This window comes from Amblyraja radiata, chromosome 1 (genome assembly GCF_010909765.2).
Source record: "Amblyraja radiata isolate CabotCenter1 chromosome 1, sAmbRad1.1.pri, whole genome shotgun sequence".
Lineage (NCBI taxonomy): Eukaryota > Metazoa > Chordata > Chondrichthyes > Rajiformes > Rajidae > Amblyraja > Amblyraja radiata.
In genome coordinates this window covers 108,175,313-108,191,022 of record NC_045956.1, presented here as the reverse complement: position 1 = coordinate 108,191,022, position 15,710 = coordinate 108,175,313, and the positions used below count along the sequence as shown (strand labels likewise).

The 15,710-nt window shown below is 45.1% G+C and overlaps 1 protein-coding gene across 3 annotated transcripts in view; it reads right to left on the bottom strand.

Moving 5' to 3' along the window:
* Positions 1–988: 988 nt before the first annotated feature.
* dcun1d4 (defective in cullin neddylation 1 domain containing 4) overlaps positions 989–15,710 on the bottom strand; it is a 68,371-nt gene continuing 53,649 nt past the window's right edge. For all 3 annotated transcript variants that reach the window (XM_033028420.1, XM_033028403.1, XM_033028413.1), the window contains one exon: positions 989–1,989. In XM_033028420.1, the coding sequence (XP_032884311.1) occupies positions 1,822–1,989 (168 nt within the window). In that variant the 3' untranslated portion in view covers positions 989–1,821. The remainder of the gene's footprint in view (positions 1,990–15,710) is intronic.

The following is a 15,710-nucleotide window of genomic DNA, read 5'->3' as shown; positions in this document are numbered from 1 at the left end:
TACTGATTGTGGATGATCAGCCATGATATTGAATGGCGGTGTTGGCTCGAAAGGCAGAATGGCCTACTCCTGCACCTATTGTCTATATAACAAATTTTGGTTATAACGAAAGGATCTACCGATCTTCACCGACAGGCCGGGCTGTAGATGCCACCCCTGGGCCGCATCTCTTCCCTGGCCGCTTCCCTGCCAGGTTGCCGACGTAGATGCCACCCCTGGCCCACAATGCTTCCAGGCGCCACCACCGCTCCTTACCTTCACACTGGCTTCCCACGGACCATGACCAAAGTCTCCGCCGATCCTCCCCTCAACTCACCTCGATTCCATGCCCAGTACCAGACAGTCTGAAGAAGGATCTCAACCCAAAAACGTTCTATTCTCCGGAGATGGTGCCTGACCTGCTGAGTTACTCTGTGCACTTTGTGTCCTTTTGTGTAATTACAAGCATCTGCAGTTTTTTTCTTTCTACTGCTGATAGCAGACTTTCGGCAAAATCATACACTTTTGCCCCCCCCCCCCCCCCCCCCAAAAAAAACATTTAAATCCATACTAAAGCACTTAACAATACCATTCAATATCACTAATTGAAGAAAATGCTATAACTATAACAAAGTAAAATGGACTGTAACTGCTTTATGTACAATTTTGTGTTTTTGCAGAGTACCGTTTAAACATGAGCAAGTTTATTTTGGAAAAGACCAATCCTTGCATGTTTATTATTTAGTTCTCTCTTAATAATTAACTTTTAAGCATTGATCAGGATGAGTTATTATTTATAATTCATTGGTTAGCAATAATGTTACTAGTGACCCAAAAATCACTTTTCAAATGCATTAGAATTTGAGAGTAAAATAATAAGAACAGTTATGATGTCAATTGTTATAGGAAAAGATGCATTCAAGGTCACCAGATTTTATTACTTTGGTAGAAGTTGTCTAAGGCAACAGAAATATGCAATACTAGAAAATCACCTGCTTTAGATGCACAATTTGCTGCCATGGTCAAAAAGTAGCTTTAATGGCACTATCATGTTACAATTAACATTAATCTTAATCCAATGTCCAAATAAAAGCCAAATTACATCAGTGCTGCCGAACCGCAACGCTACATTAACATTAGGTAAAGACCAAGTCAGTACTTTTCTCTTCAGTGAACAACACTAAATGGGTGAAAACAAAAGATCAATTCACATGATTCTGAAGTGAGCACATCAGAATACAAGTTGGACTGTATATCTGACATCAACACATCCTAATAACCTTTTTAAAAAACGTGCAAATTTGGTAACACCGTCAAGCTTCTGTGTTCAATTAAATTTTTGCAGCTAGTTATACAAAATAGAACACGAAAGAAAAGCAGCCCGGCCTATCAGACAGGAAACGCAAGGCAAGAATTCTGGCTTAGAGCCGATTATGATGCATTAATCAACAGATCACGGCTTGGTGCATTGAATCAAAATTTAGCTATTCCATGGTTCAACAATTTATACTCTAAAAAATAAATCTAGTCTTGAGCTTCATCCGTTAAGCTATACAGAACAGTTCTAAATGCATACACATACTGGTTTCGTTAAGAAGTCTTTTCAACAAATTTTCATTTAAGACAATCATTTAATACAATTTTCATTGGAATTCATTATTTTTCTGGAAAAAAATTCTCAGCATAATACAACTTACAACACAATTCACAAAGTCAACAGCAAGCTATCACAGTGTGGTCTGCTGTTCCATTATTATAGTTCCATTACAAAACGCAAAACAGGCTCAGAATAAATTTTGATACTGGATTTAGTGCTTGTAGATATTTAATGCTTACAGCAAGTCAGTTTTTTTTGGGAGAGGATAAAACAAAAACAAAAACACATTTCAAATCTGTTTTCTTAGGTCTTTTATGGCTAATTTTGAATATGGATGTTGTTCCCGAATGTAAAGTGCTAGGACATCTGTCTGTCTTTAAACCATTCCACAAATTCATCCAATAAGACTGGCCCTGAAAGAAAGCAATGAAATTATAAATTAATATTGTGATCAGAACAGACATTGGTGTATATTAAAGCACCATTAAAAGATATTAAACTCAGAAAGCAAAGTAGTATTGAAACACAAGGTACTTGACTCTGACATCGGGAGGAGAATGAGGAGGGCAGGGGAGAGATAAGACTTTGCCTTCCATCACAGTGAGGAGATTCACTGTGATGGATATTTGTGTAAATTGTGTTGTGTCTTGGTTCTTTTTTCTTGTGTGTATGACTGCAGAAATCAAATTTCGTTTGAACCTCAGTGAGGTTCAAATGACAACAAATAAATTGTATCATCATTGTATCATTTTAATCATCTTTTAAAAAATTACCACAGAATGCATTGTCATATAGAGAATTTTGACAGAGACAGATGGGCAACTAAAGAGAAACCAGTGGTTGCGCATCCAGGCCACAGGGCAAGATTAAAAAGAAGAAAACAGAAACTCAAAAAAGGGACATAATACATTTATTTCAAGAGGGCTAGAATACAAAAAAACAGGGATGCAATGCTGAGGCTCTAAGGCGCTGGTCAGGCCACATTCGGAGTATTGTGAGCAATTTTGGGCACCGTATCTGAGGTAGGATATGCTGGCTCTGGAAAGGGTCCAGAGGAGGTTTACAAGAATGATCCCAGGAACAAGTGGGTTTACATATGATGAGCGTTTGACGGCACTGGGCCTGTACTCACTGGAGTTCAGAAGGATGAGGGGGTACCTCATTGAAACTTACTGAATAGTGAAAGGCTTGGATAGAGTCGATGTGGAGAGGATGTGTCCACTAGAGGGAGAGTCTAGGACTAGATGTCATAGCTTCAGAATTAAAGGACGTTCCATTAGGAAGGAGATGAGGAGGAATATCTTTAGCCATAGGGTGGTGAAACTGGAATTCTTTGCCACAGAAGGCTAAGTCAATGGATATTTTTAAGGCAGAGATAGATAGATTGATTAGTACAGGCGTCGGGTTATGGGGAGAAGGCAGAATGGGGTCAGGAATCAGCTTTGATTGAATAGTGGAAAAGACTTGATGGGCCGAATGGCCAAATACTGCTCCAATCACATGACTTCACAATGAAGTTTTATGATTCTACACAAGATGTTCTACATGGTTCTTTCTGATCTACTACACTTCTGGATTTTTATAATTTGAATCAATTTTAGATGTGACTAGACCAAGTGCAGACCCGTTGGGTCTGTCCCCCCAACGTGTGGTTGCAGGGGAGGGGGGTGGGCTGGAGGGAGGGGGCGGCATGCGGCGTCACACACACTAACTACCCCCCCGCACAAACGCTAACTACCCTCCTTGATATTATATTAACATTATTAATTTGCCCCTTTTACCCCATAACCACCCTATCCACTGACGCATAGCCCCCAATTCGCAGGCGAGTCTAGAGAGGGAGGGGAGGGGGGGTAGAGAGTGAGGGCAGAGCGTGAATGGGGAGACAGGGACAGAATGGCAAGAGTTAGAGGGAGAGGGGGGGTGGGCGGGAGAGAGGGGGAGGGGGAGAGGGGCGGGGTGGCAGCCCGAGCGCGAGGCACAGAGCGATCTGAGGACGGTGAAAAGCAGCGGGGGGACCAGCCGATCATGGCTGTGGGGGGGGGACCCAGACAATCGTCCCCTGTGACGATCCCACAGCTGCGGGGGGCGGGGCCAGGAGGCAGGCAGGCCTGGATTGGTGGGCATGTGGGCATTGTGACGTCAGCAGCTGGCAAGCGGCGATTCTATTTTAAAAAGTGAGTTTTGTCAGGGTTTGTCAGACCCATGTCAAGAACAATATTCAAAATCTGGGGAAATAATTGACCAAATTTAGAGAGGAGTGCATTTATGAAATCGTAAGTTAAAACCCTACCGATATTGTAAAAATCTCTGCGTTTTTGCGTCTGCATTTCGAGGAGATACGTTTCAAAGGCAAAATCACACACACACACACACACACACAGAGAGTTTTAATGGATATATGATATGATGAACTCAAAGAATTTTACGCAGACACCATTTTTATTTCTTCTAGTTTGAACTGCAAATGAAAAAAAATCACTTTGCAATATCACTTGTGCATATTACTTGATCTATAATTTATGGAATTAGAATGTGTTCGATCAGCAACAAAAAAAGTTCACGAATCAGACGAAAGCTTTGAGAGGGACTTAGCATAATTTTATCTTCAAAGAAGACATAAAGTTAGCTGAACATCAAAAACGTTGTGAGTATATGTACAAGGTTGAGTATTTAACTTTGGTATAAACTACATTCTTATTGTATTCAGGCAGATAGACGGTTAAAATCTGTCAATGACATCTCACTCAAACCCATCATCTTCAATTTTAAGGTAGACACAAAATGCTGGAGTAACTCAGTGAGACAGGCAGCACATCTATGGCGAGAAGGAATGGGCGATGTCTCGGGTCAAGACCCTTCTTCAGACTGATGTCAGGGGCGGGACAAACATAGACGGAGACAGTAAGACTAGTGGGAGAACTGGGAAGGGGAAGGAGAGAGAAAGCAAGGGCTATCTGAAATTAGAGAACAATACAATACAATTTATTTGTCATTTGAACCCCATTGAGGTTCAAACGAAATGTTGTTTCTGCAGTCATACACACAAGAAAGAACCAAGACACAACACAATTTACACAAACATCCATCACAGCGCATCTCCTCCTCGCTGTGATGGACGGCAAAGACTTATCTCTCCCCTGCACTTCCCATTCCCCTCCCGATGTCAGAGTCAAAGTCAAAGCCCCCGGCGGGCGATGGTAATTGTCCCGCGGCCATTTACGCCACGCCGGGTGGTTCAAGGCCACGCTCCGGGTCTTGTTGTTGGAGCCCCCGGCGGGCACTAGCAAAGTCCCGCAGCCATTCCAAGCCGCGCGGGGCGGTGATGTAAGGCCCCGCTCCAGGTACTCTTCAACCCCGCAACTTGGGCGGGTGAAGTCGCCGTTGCGGAAGCCCCGAAAAGCGGTCTCCCAGCAGGGGCCCGCGGGCTCCCGGTGTTCCTGCCCACCAAACCTGTGGTAAGCCTCCGAATCCCCGGGGTCGGGTCGCAGCAGTGCGCCACCACCGCTCCTCCCGCTCTGAACTTGGCCAGCTCCGCGATGGTGAGTAGGTCCGCAGCTCCGTGACTGGAGCCCCAGGTCATTGCTGCCGGAGGCCACTCCACGGTGCTCGGCCCCAACGACAACGGAGACCCGACAGAGAAAAGGTCGCGTTCTCCGTGCAGGGGATAGATTTTTAAAAGTTTCCCCCACCCCCGCCCCCCACACACATACACAAAAAAATAAATAAAAACTACATTCAAACGAGACAAAAAATAATAAAAAGACAGACGGACTGCAGAGGCCGCTGCGACGTGAGTCGCGCCGCCCACAGTCAATGTTCCTACTGCTGGGGTGTAAAGTACCCAAGCGAAATATGAGGTGCTGTTCCTCCAATTCGTGCTGGGCCTCACTCTGACAATGGAGGCGGCTCAGGACAGAAAGGTCAGATTGGGAATGGGAGGGGTGCTGAAATGCTGAGCCACCGGGAGATCAGATAGTTTAAGACGGACTGAGCGGAGGTGTCCAGCGAAACGATCGCCGAGCCAGCTCTTGGTCTCGTCAATCTATAGAATTTGACACCTGGAACAGCAGATACGGTAGATGAGGTTGGAGGAGGTGCAAGTGAACCTCTGCGTGGAAAGTGTTCAAAAGGGAACTGCAGATGCTGGAATATCGAAGGTATTGACGACTGCTTTGGTGCCACCTCCTGCACCCACACACAACTGACTGACTTCATCCACTTCACCACCAACTTCCATCCGGCACTCCAATACACCTGGACGATTTCCGACACTTCCCTACCATTCCTTGACCTCACCATCTCCATCGCAGGGGACAGACTCCTGACCGACATACATTACAAACCCACTGACTCACATGGCTATCTGGACTACACGTCTTCCCACCCTGCCCCCTGTAAAGACTCCATCCCCTACTCCCAATTCCTCCGCCTACGCCACATCTGTTCCCAGGATGAGACATTTCATACCAGGGCATCGGAAATGTCCTCGTTCTTCAGGGAACGGGGATTCCCCTCCGCCACCATAGATGAGGCTCACACCAGGGTCTCATCCATACCCCGTAACACTGCTCTCTCTCCCCATCCCCGCACACGCAACAAGGGCAGAGTCCCTCTGGTCCTCACCTTTCACCCCACCAGCCGGCAAATACAACACATAATCCTCCGCCATTTCCTCCACCTCCAACGTGACCCCACCACTCGCCACATCTTCCCATCTCCCCCCATGTCTGCCTTCCGCAAAGACCGCTCCCTCCGCAACTCCCTCGTCAATTCTTCCCTTCCCTCCCGCACCACCCCCTCCCCGGGCACTTTCCGTTGCAACCGCAAGAAATGCAACACCTGTCCCTTCACCTCCCCCCTCGACTCCATTCAAGGTCCCAAGCAGTCGTTCCAGGTGCGACAAAGGTTCACCTGTATCTCCTCCAACCTCATCTACTGCATTCGCTGCTCTAGATGTCAGCTGATTTACATCGGTGAGACCAAGCGTAGGTTGGGCGATCGTTTCGCCGAACACCTCCGCTCAGTCCGCAATAACCTACCTGACCTCCCGGTGGCTCAGCACTTCAACTCCCCCTCCCATTCCCAATCCGACCTCTCTGTCCTGGGTCTCCTCCATTGCCAGAGTGAGCAACAGCGGAAATTGGAGGAACAGCACCTCATATTCCGTCTGGGGTCCTTGCGTCCTTATGGCATTAACATTGAATTCTCCCAATTTGGCTAGCCCGTGCTGTCTCCTCCCCTTCCTTAACCCTCTAGCTGTCTCCTCCCATCCGCCCGCCCTCGGGCTCCTCCTCCTCCTCCCTTTTTCCTTCTTTCTTTCCCCACCCCCCATCAGTCTGAAGAAGGGTTTCGGCCCGAAACGTCGCCTATTTCCTTCGCTCCATAGATGCTGCTGCACCCGCTGAGTTTCCCCAGCTATTTTGTGTACCTCTGCGTGGAAAGACTGTTTTGGTTCTTGGATGGAGTCGAGGGGGGAGGTAAAGGGACAGGTGTTGCATCTCCTGCAGTTGCAATGAAAGTACCTGGGGAAGGGGTGGATTGGGTAGGAAGGGACGTGTTGACCAGGGAGTTATGGAGGGAACGGTGTCTGCAGGATATCTACTCGATTTTAGGGTCTTCTCTACATCCCGCAGCTCCACTCTTACTTGCCCTCCCCCCATTCAAAACAAAGACAGAGCCCCCCTTGTCCTCACCTTCCACCCCATCAGCCGTCGTATACAGCATATAATCCTCCAACATTTTCACCACCTCCAACGGGATCCCATTCCCGCAGAGACCGTTCCCTCTGTAACTCCCTGGTTAACTCGTCCCTTCCCACCCAAACCACCCTTCCCAACTTGCCCACACCGGCCAACATGTCGCAGCTACACTAGTTCCACCTGCCTGCGCTGGATCCATATCCCTCCAAACCCGTTTTATCCATGTACCTGTCTAACTGTTTCTTAAATGTTGGCATAGTCCCAAGCCTCAACTACCTCCTCTGGCAGCTTATTCCATACACCCACCAAAGTGACCCCTCAGTTTCCTATTAAATCTTTTCCCCTTCACCTTGAACCCATGTCGTCTGGTCCTCTATTCTCCTACTCTGGGCAAGCGACCCTGTGCATCTACCCGATCTATTCCTCTCATGATTTTATATACCTCTACAAGATCACCCCTCATCCTCCTGCACTCCAAGGAATAGAGACCCGGGCTACTCAACCTCTCCCTATATAGCCTCACATCCTCTAGTCCTGGCAACAACCCTTTCAAGCTTGGCAATATCTTTCCTATAACACGGTGCCCAGAACTGAACACAATATTCTAAATGTGGTCTCATACATCTGCAACATGGCTTCAAACTTCTATAATCAATCCTCTGACTGATGAAGGCCAATGTGCCAAACGCCCATTTGACCACCTTATCTATCTGCGACTCAGACCTTCAAGGACCCATGCACCTGCACTCCTAGATCCCTCTGCTCTACAACACTCCCCAGAGGCCTACCATTCACTGTGCAGGTCCTGCCCTGGTTAGATGTCCCAAAATGCAACACCTCACACTTATCTGTATTAAATTCCATCAACCATTCCTCAGCCCACCTGGCCAATCAATCCAGACCCTGCTGCAATCTTTCACAACCATCCTCACTATCTGCAAAACCACCCACTTTTGTATCAGCTAATTTGCTAATCTTGCCCTGTCTGCTCTCATCCAAATCATTGATGTAGATGACAAACAGTAACGGGCCCAGCACCGTACCCTGAGGCACACCACTAGTCACAAGCTTCCAATCCGAGAAGCAATCTTCCACCATCATCCTCTGCTTTCTTCCATGAAGTCAATTTGCGATCCATTCAGCTGTCTCTCCTTGGATCCCATGCGATCTAACCTTCCAGAGCAACCTACCATGCGGGACCTTGTTGAATGTCTTACTGAAATCCATGTATACAACATCTGCAGTTCTGCCCTCATCGTCCTTTTTGGTCACGTCTTTAAAAAAACCCTCAGATTTGTGAGACACGACCTCCCACGTACAAAACCATGCTGACTGTCGCTAATCAGCCCTTGCCCGTCAAAATGCATGTATAACCTATCCCTCAGAATACTCTCTAGTAACCTTCCAACTACAGATGTCAAGCTCACAGGCCAATAGTTCCCAGCATTTTCCCTGCAGCCCCTCTTGAAAAGAGGCACAATATTTGCCACCCTCCAGTCTTCCGGCACCTCTCCTGTATTTAAGGATGACTCGTAAATTTCAACCAGGGCTCCCGCAATTTCCTCTCTGGATTAGATTTGATTTATTTTGTATTTCGATAATTAATATCAATTTTTACTCAATTGCAAAGCATGAATAATTAATAGATGAATTAACTTTTAAATGAAAAGCTTTGAACAAAATTCCTAAACTTAACCATACCAAAAAATATTTCACTTCAACCTAGAACCATGTTTAGTATAGAACAAAGATTTGAAGTACCGTATTTCCCGACGTCCAAGACGCTATTTTTTACTCTAAAGGTCCGAAAATTACCTGCGTCTTGGAGGCCAAAGGTTAGGCTGAGCAATGCCACTCTCTTAGCGACTGCTCTGCGGAACCTGCCACACCTTCGACCCTGGAACGGTGTGGTGGGAAGCGACTGTGAAAGGACAGCACGGCAGGGGGGGAAAGAGTTCCTTTCCACAGCGTGTGGGGAGTCTGGCCCAGGTCAGCATGGCCTGGGCTGCACAAAGTTCCAAACTTGGCCACCTCAGCGCCTTCTGTCGGCCCGCCAGCCAGCCATGGTGTCCTTCGGCACAGGCGCAACCGGTGGAGGTGGTGGTTAGCGGGTAGCTACTGGGCGGATGGCTGGCTGCTCCATCCCGGGCTCTCTCTCTGTCTCGGTCTGTCTCAATGGGAGTGCATCTTCGATACAGGTGCATCTTCATTGCCAATACGGTCCATTAACAGGTAACTAGAATGTACTAGAATAACTTGGTACTTTGTTCTGCTTATAATAACACCATTGAAAAGGCAAGTCAAATGGAGAATCCATTAAATTCTCAGTCTGATAAAGCTTCTCCCAGAACTTGCCCTGAAAGATGATGTCCCTCCAGCTCAAATGTTGAGCTTTTCAAAAGGTAGATTTCTCATTTAAGATTGACATGTTAGGCAATACAGTATTTATTCAAACCAACTGTACCGTAAGATTTGGGCACCATGGAGAGGTAAAGGAATACAAGAAAGTCTACAACCTGTGAATTATGCAGATATGCAAGGAATGGAGGGATATGGATCATGTGCAGGCAGATAAGAGTTTGTCTTGGCATGTTCGGCACAGGCATTGGGGGCCAAATAGCCTATTCCTGTGTAATACTTTTGGATATATTCTATGTTCTTTCCAGGGCTTCCTACTCCTGCCAACTTTGCCCTTCCCTCATGCACACCTCAAACTCTTGCTGTCATACTTTTAAAAACTTCCCACTTGCCAGGCACCCCCTTGCCTGCAAACAACTTACTCCATTCAACTTCTACAACCTCCTGTCTCATTTACCGTATCCCAATTTTGAACTTTAACTTGTGGATCAGTTCTGTCAATTTCAATAACTATTTTAAAATCAATAGAGCAATGGTCACTGGTCCCAAAGTCTTCCCCTCTGTCACTTGCCGTGCCCCATTATAAGAGTAGGTCAAATTTAGTCCTCTCTGTAGTAGGATCCTCTATATATTACATTTGGAAACTTTCCTTCACATGCTGAACAAATCCCACCCTACTTCTCTTAATACTATGGTATCTGTCTATATTAGATAAAATCACCGACTATGATCACTAGAGCCAGGATGTTTAGGCACTAAAAAACTCTGAAATAGGCAGGCAAAAAGACATAATAAAATTACAAAAAAGGCACGGAAAGGAATTTATTGACAAAAAGGCATAAAAAGGCTTTTATTTCCACCACCAACATATGGTTAAAAATAATAATAAAGGAATATTACATTAAATTACCCAAGTTGCCTGGTTACACATAATTACTAGCATTTATTTTCAAATTATCTGGTGTTAAAATTCAGACAGATGCTACAGTTGTGAAAAGCTTATTTCTACCCCAGCTGAGGTCACTGGTGCATACCCAAAACAAGCTACAGACTCTATATTCATATCGATATCTTGTGCAATACAACTACCTTTGAGAACTTTAGCTATGTTTTGTATTTCTTCAAGGTCTTTGTTAGCTGAAATCACTCTCTCACATTTTCCTTGTATGTCTTTACCTACATTGCCAAGAACTTTACGAATATCATCAGTTACTTTGTTGAAAACCTCCAAGTTATTCACTAATGTTTTACCACTTTTCTCAAGGGAAGTGATAGCTTGTGGGAAGTTTCCAAAATTGGAAGCAATAAACACAAGATCGCGGTGGAGAGACTTTTTCTGCATGATTTCACTGATGATCATGACTGTAGCAGATTCTTCTTCTTCTAAACAGTTGATGATTTCTTTTATCTTTTCAAAATTTGCAACCTGGTAGAGTACAGCAGAGAGGACCATGTACCCCACCTATTCAAAATGGGCTAAGGAGGTAGCGGAATCTCGGAATTTCCTTGAACAACTGCACACGTGAAGGTACTCTGAGGAAGATTTTCTTGACATCGGAAACTAAGCGATCGACATTTGGAAACAAGCTATGTCTGTGATTGGCAATTCTAAGAAGTCCTTGAGCTAAGCATGTCAAATGCAACATTTTGGGGCATAAAACTTTAAGTCACAAACAGAATGCCTTCTTGTGTTTTATACCTTCTGGCCAAAGTACTGAAAGTGACGATGTAAACAACTGCGCAATGGTTGAGCTGTTTGACTTCCCCAATACTTCCTTTGATGGTTGACCTGCCTCCAGTGTACCGATGACCACATTGGCAACATATCTCCCTACAGCATTGGTTGTCTCGCCTATTGGGATCCATATTTTGTTGCATGCAACTTCATCTCAAATTTTCTGCACAACAATGTTGAAGTTGCTGTCAACATAATTTTTCCATAATGATGACTCGCTTGGTGTATGTTCCTCTGTATTTCCCTAAAAAACCTCAGATATTTGTTTTCAAATTTCCACAGTGGAATTCCAGCATCAATGAATGCCTTGCACAAATCACACGAAAACCCAGATTTGCGACTGGAGCCAGCAGTAAATGTAGTGAGGAGACAAGCTTTGGTATTTCTCCTGGGTAGTCTACACCCCAGCAGTAGCAACATTGACTTCTCTAATTTTAGATAGCCCTTGTCTTCTCCCTCCTCCCCCTCCCAGATCTCTTTCTAGTCCTACTGTCTCCGCATCTTCCTTTCTTTTTCCCACCCCCCCCCCCCCTCCCCATCAGTCTGAAAAAGGGTCTCGACCCGAAACGTTGCCTATTCCTTCTCTCCATAGATGCTGCCTCACCCGCTGAGTTTCTCCAGCATTTTTTGTCTACCATCGATTTGTCCAGCATCTGCAGTTCTTTCTTAAATAGCTCTTGTAGAAAACTGAACATGCGGGCAGTGGCACGAACGAATGAATGACTGACGGTGGCGCCCTGGGTTTCGCCCAGGTGGTTGAAGTTTTCTTGTAAGTTATACTATGTTAACACATTAATAACATTAATATTAACGTGTTAACATAGAAAACGTCATTGTAATCATGGTACAACCAGAGAAAATAGCATGACCTTTTAGCAAAACGGCAAAAAAAGGCTGATTTAGGCACTCGATCGTGAAAAAGACATTATCCTCATGAAATCATCAAAAAAGGCAAGAAAACGCACATGGCAAAATCCTGGCTCTAAGGATCACGTTATTACACTTATAATTCTCCACAATCTCCCTGCATATTTGTAATTGTAATTTCCATTGATTATTAGAGGGTCAATACCAATGTACCCTCTAATTTTTAGTAGTTTGTGTGCGCAGAAATCTTGTATTATGCAATTTTTTATGCTGTTACAAATGTGTGTGCGCACTGAATTATTGTGCAAATATATGACCTCATGAGCTTTTGGTGCAGCAGTTTTTACTATTTCGTTAAGCCATTCAACTTTAAACCGGATTGCAGTTCTTTTGCGCTTCACACCTTTTACATCTTTTGAATACGAGATGGTGAATCAAAATTTCTTTCATTAAAAACTCAATAAGCCAGTTACAGAATTTGAAATGGATCTTCGTAAACTGTACAACAGTCAATATGATTATGCGATTTTAACAAATAAATTATATACTGTATAATTATTGATTACTATATTTTAGGTAACATTGTAGTATCTATGACACACTCTTGAATGCTCCTTTTTCAAATGAAACGGCTCTTTATTATAACAAGTAACAAGTCCCCCCCCCCCCCCTTCCCCCCCTCCCTGTCTCCGTTCCTTTTTCCCCATTCCCTCTCCACCCCTCTCTCCCTTTCCTCCGTCCCCTCCCTCCAGGGCCGGATTTAGATGAAAAGAGGCCCTAGGCTATTCCACTTGTGAGGCCCCTCCCAATCCCCCACCCCCACGACGAGAGGAAGATGGAAGAGTCCACCATATTGACACCGATGTGCAGCCGAGCGTGGCCAATGAGATAAGGGCTGGAAAGCTGCGCTTTTTATTTATTGCCAGTGCTAGTGTCGAGTTAACTGCTTAAAACACTATTATTATGAAATGGAGGGCAAGGAAAATTACTGAAGTGTTGTTTAGAGACTACAGTGTGTTGTGACAGCATATGTAAGAGAGGCCTATGACAGTGTCAAAAATATTATACACCATGCCCGTACGAAGCTTTTCAAAAACGGGGGGGGGGGGGGGGGGGGGGGGCATGGCAGGATCACCCAAATTTTATGTGAAATAAGTGCACGCAGCGCATATCACAAGCGCGGAGCTCAAAGACCCTTGCCAATGGGGTCTTAGAAGCTCTGGGGTTTTAGATGCTCTCTGGTGCATTCTGAGCCTCATTTTGGAGTATTTTTGCACCAAATATATGACCAATATTTCAGAAATAATTTTGGTTGAGTCAAGAGTAATGAGTGGTTGGAATGGGGTGATTGGGGTCATTGTTGTATACATTTTTTTAAATAAGAATTGAAGCTTGTTTTAATAATCAAGTTCTACTGTAAAATGTTATGTAAAATGTTATAAAGGAGCATGCAAACACTGCAAATAAAATACTGTAAGTTTTTGCAGTAAATAAAACCTTTTTTTAGAAAATGTCTTGTGTGTTGATTTGATTGCCTGTTAATCTCGACTGTGTTAGTGTGTGCACATTAAAAATATGATGCAAAATGAAAGTCGCAAACTATGGAATACATATTTTTCAGTATTGTTATCAAGGAAAAGAAAGCAGTTCCAATTGTTTGATATTATTCATATGGAGGAGAAAATATAATTGCTCTAAAACCTACCTTAATTTTGCAATCTCACTAAAGATAATCCCCCTTTCCTTCTCCCCCCTCCTCCACCCCCCTCCCTCCACCTCTCCCCCTCCCCCCCCCTCTGTCTCAACCCCCCTTTCCCCCTCTATCCCTCCCTCCCCCTCTCTCCAGGGCTCCGACTCCGCGCCGCATACACAGCAGCAACCCCCCCCCCCCCCCCAACGGCCTGGAGAAACGGGCACTCCCGCAAAGCAATATTCCACTACTTACCTGGAGTAGACACCTAGGATCTTTGGTAGACACGAGGCATCGAGGTGATTGTGTGGAGTGCAAATGGAGATCTGAACCCGCCCGGATCCACTGCGCACGCGCGTCGCTACTGCGTCACCGGCTTCCCCCAACTGCACAGGTACGGATGGTCGCAATTTTTTTCCCCAAAACTTCCAGCGGGCCGGAACCAGAATTTTGGGTAATTTCCGCCAAAGTGGAAACGCTGATAGCGCTCCAATTTTTTCTTTCTCGGGATTTATTTTACTCTGGGGGAAGAAAACACCTTGGCCGGAGGCCCCCTAGATTTTGAGGCCCTAGGCTTCAGCCTATAGGTAAATCCGGCCCTACCGAGGCTCCCCTAGATCTCGAGGCCCTAAGCTTAAGCTTGTGAAGCTTAAACGTAAATCCGGCCCTGCCTCCCTCCCTCTCCCTCCTCCCCAAGGTCCAGTCCCGTCCATTTACCGCTGGGTTCCTGGCAGCAGCGCCACCATCTTTGAGGAGAGCGGCCCTGGCCCTCCCCCGGATGAAGTGCGGAGACGGATGCGGTGTCCGCGGATCGGATTTCCCCTATGCCAGAGCGGGCTGCAGCTGTCTCCGGTGCCGGATCTGGCCGTGGATTTTGAAATTCGGAAAAAAGTCTCCACTATAAAATTTCTCCACTGTCATTTATAGCGGAGAAATTTCATAGCGGAGATTTTGTTCCCGAATTTCACAATCCTTTGTGCACACATAATTTTTCTTTGTGCGCTTGTTTCAAAACTTGTGTGCACGCGCACACGCATGCAGCTTAGAGGGAACATTGGCCTATAGTATAATCCCAACAATGCGATCATCCCCTTATTATATTTCATCTCTACCAACAAAGCACCTTAGTAATTTCATCTTGGAGGGAATCAACAGCTTCAAATTATTGGGCATACATATCTGATCATCTGTCCGAGGCTCAGCATATTAATGCAATCACATAGAAAGCTCGTCAATGCCCCTATTTATTCAGACATTTGAGGAGATTTGGTACGTCATTAAATACTCTATTAAAGTTCATGGTAAAAAGCATAATGACTGGTTGCATCATGGCCTGGTTCAGTAACTCAAACGCTCAAGAATGAAGCATGCTGCAGATATTGGGGAAAATTACAAGTATTGATCACCTCATTATCAAGGGATCTACATGAAGTGTTGACTCAAGGCAGCAGCTAACATCAAAGACATACCACCGTGGCCATGCTCCCATCGTGCTGCTACCATCAGGAAGAGTTCAAGAGAGTTTATTGTCATGTGTTCCTGATAGGACAATGAAATTCTTGCTTTGCTTTAGCACACCAGAACATAGTAGGCACGAATACAGAACAGATCAGTGTATAAATATATACACACTGGAGTCTGAGAATCGTTACCTCCAAGTTCTAGAAAAGCTTTGTGCAATGAACCACATTGCACAGCCCTACCTCATCAGAAACTACCATGGACTTTGTATAGGTTGCACTATGTACCTCAGCTTGCACTTTTGTGGTCTGGTAACCTAGC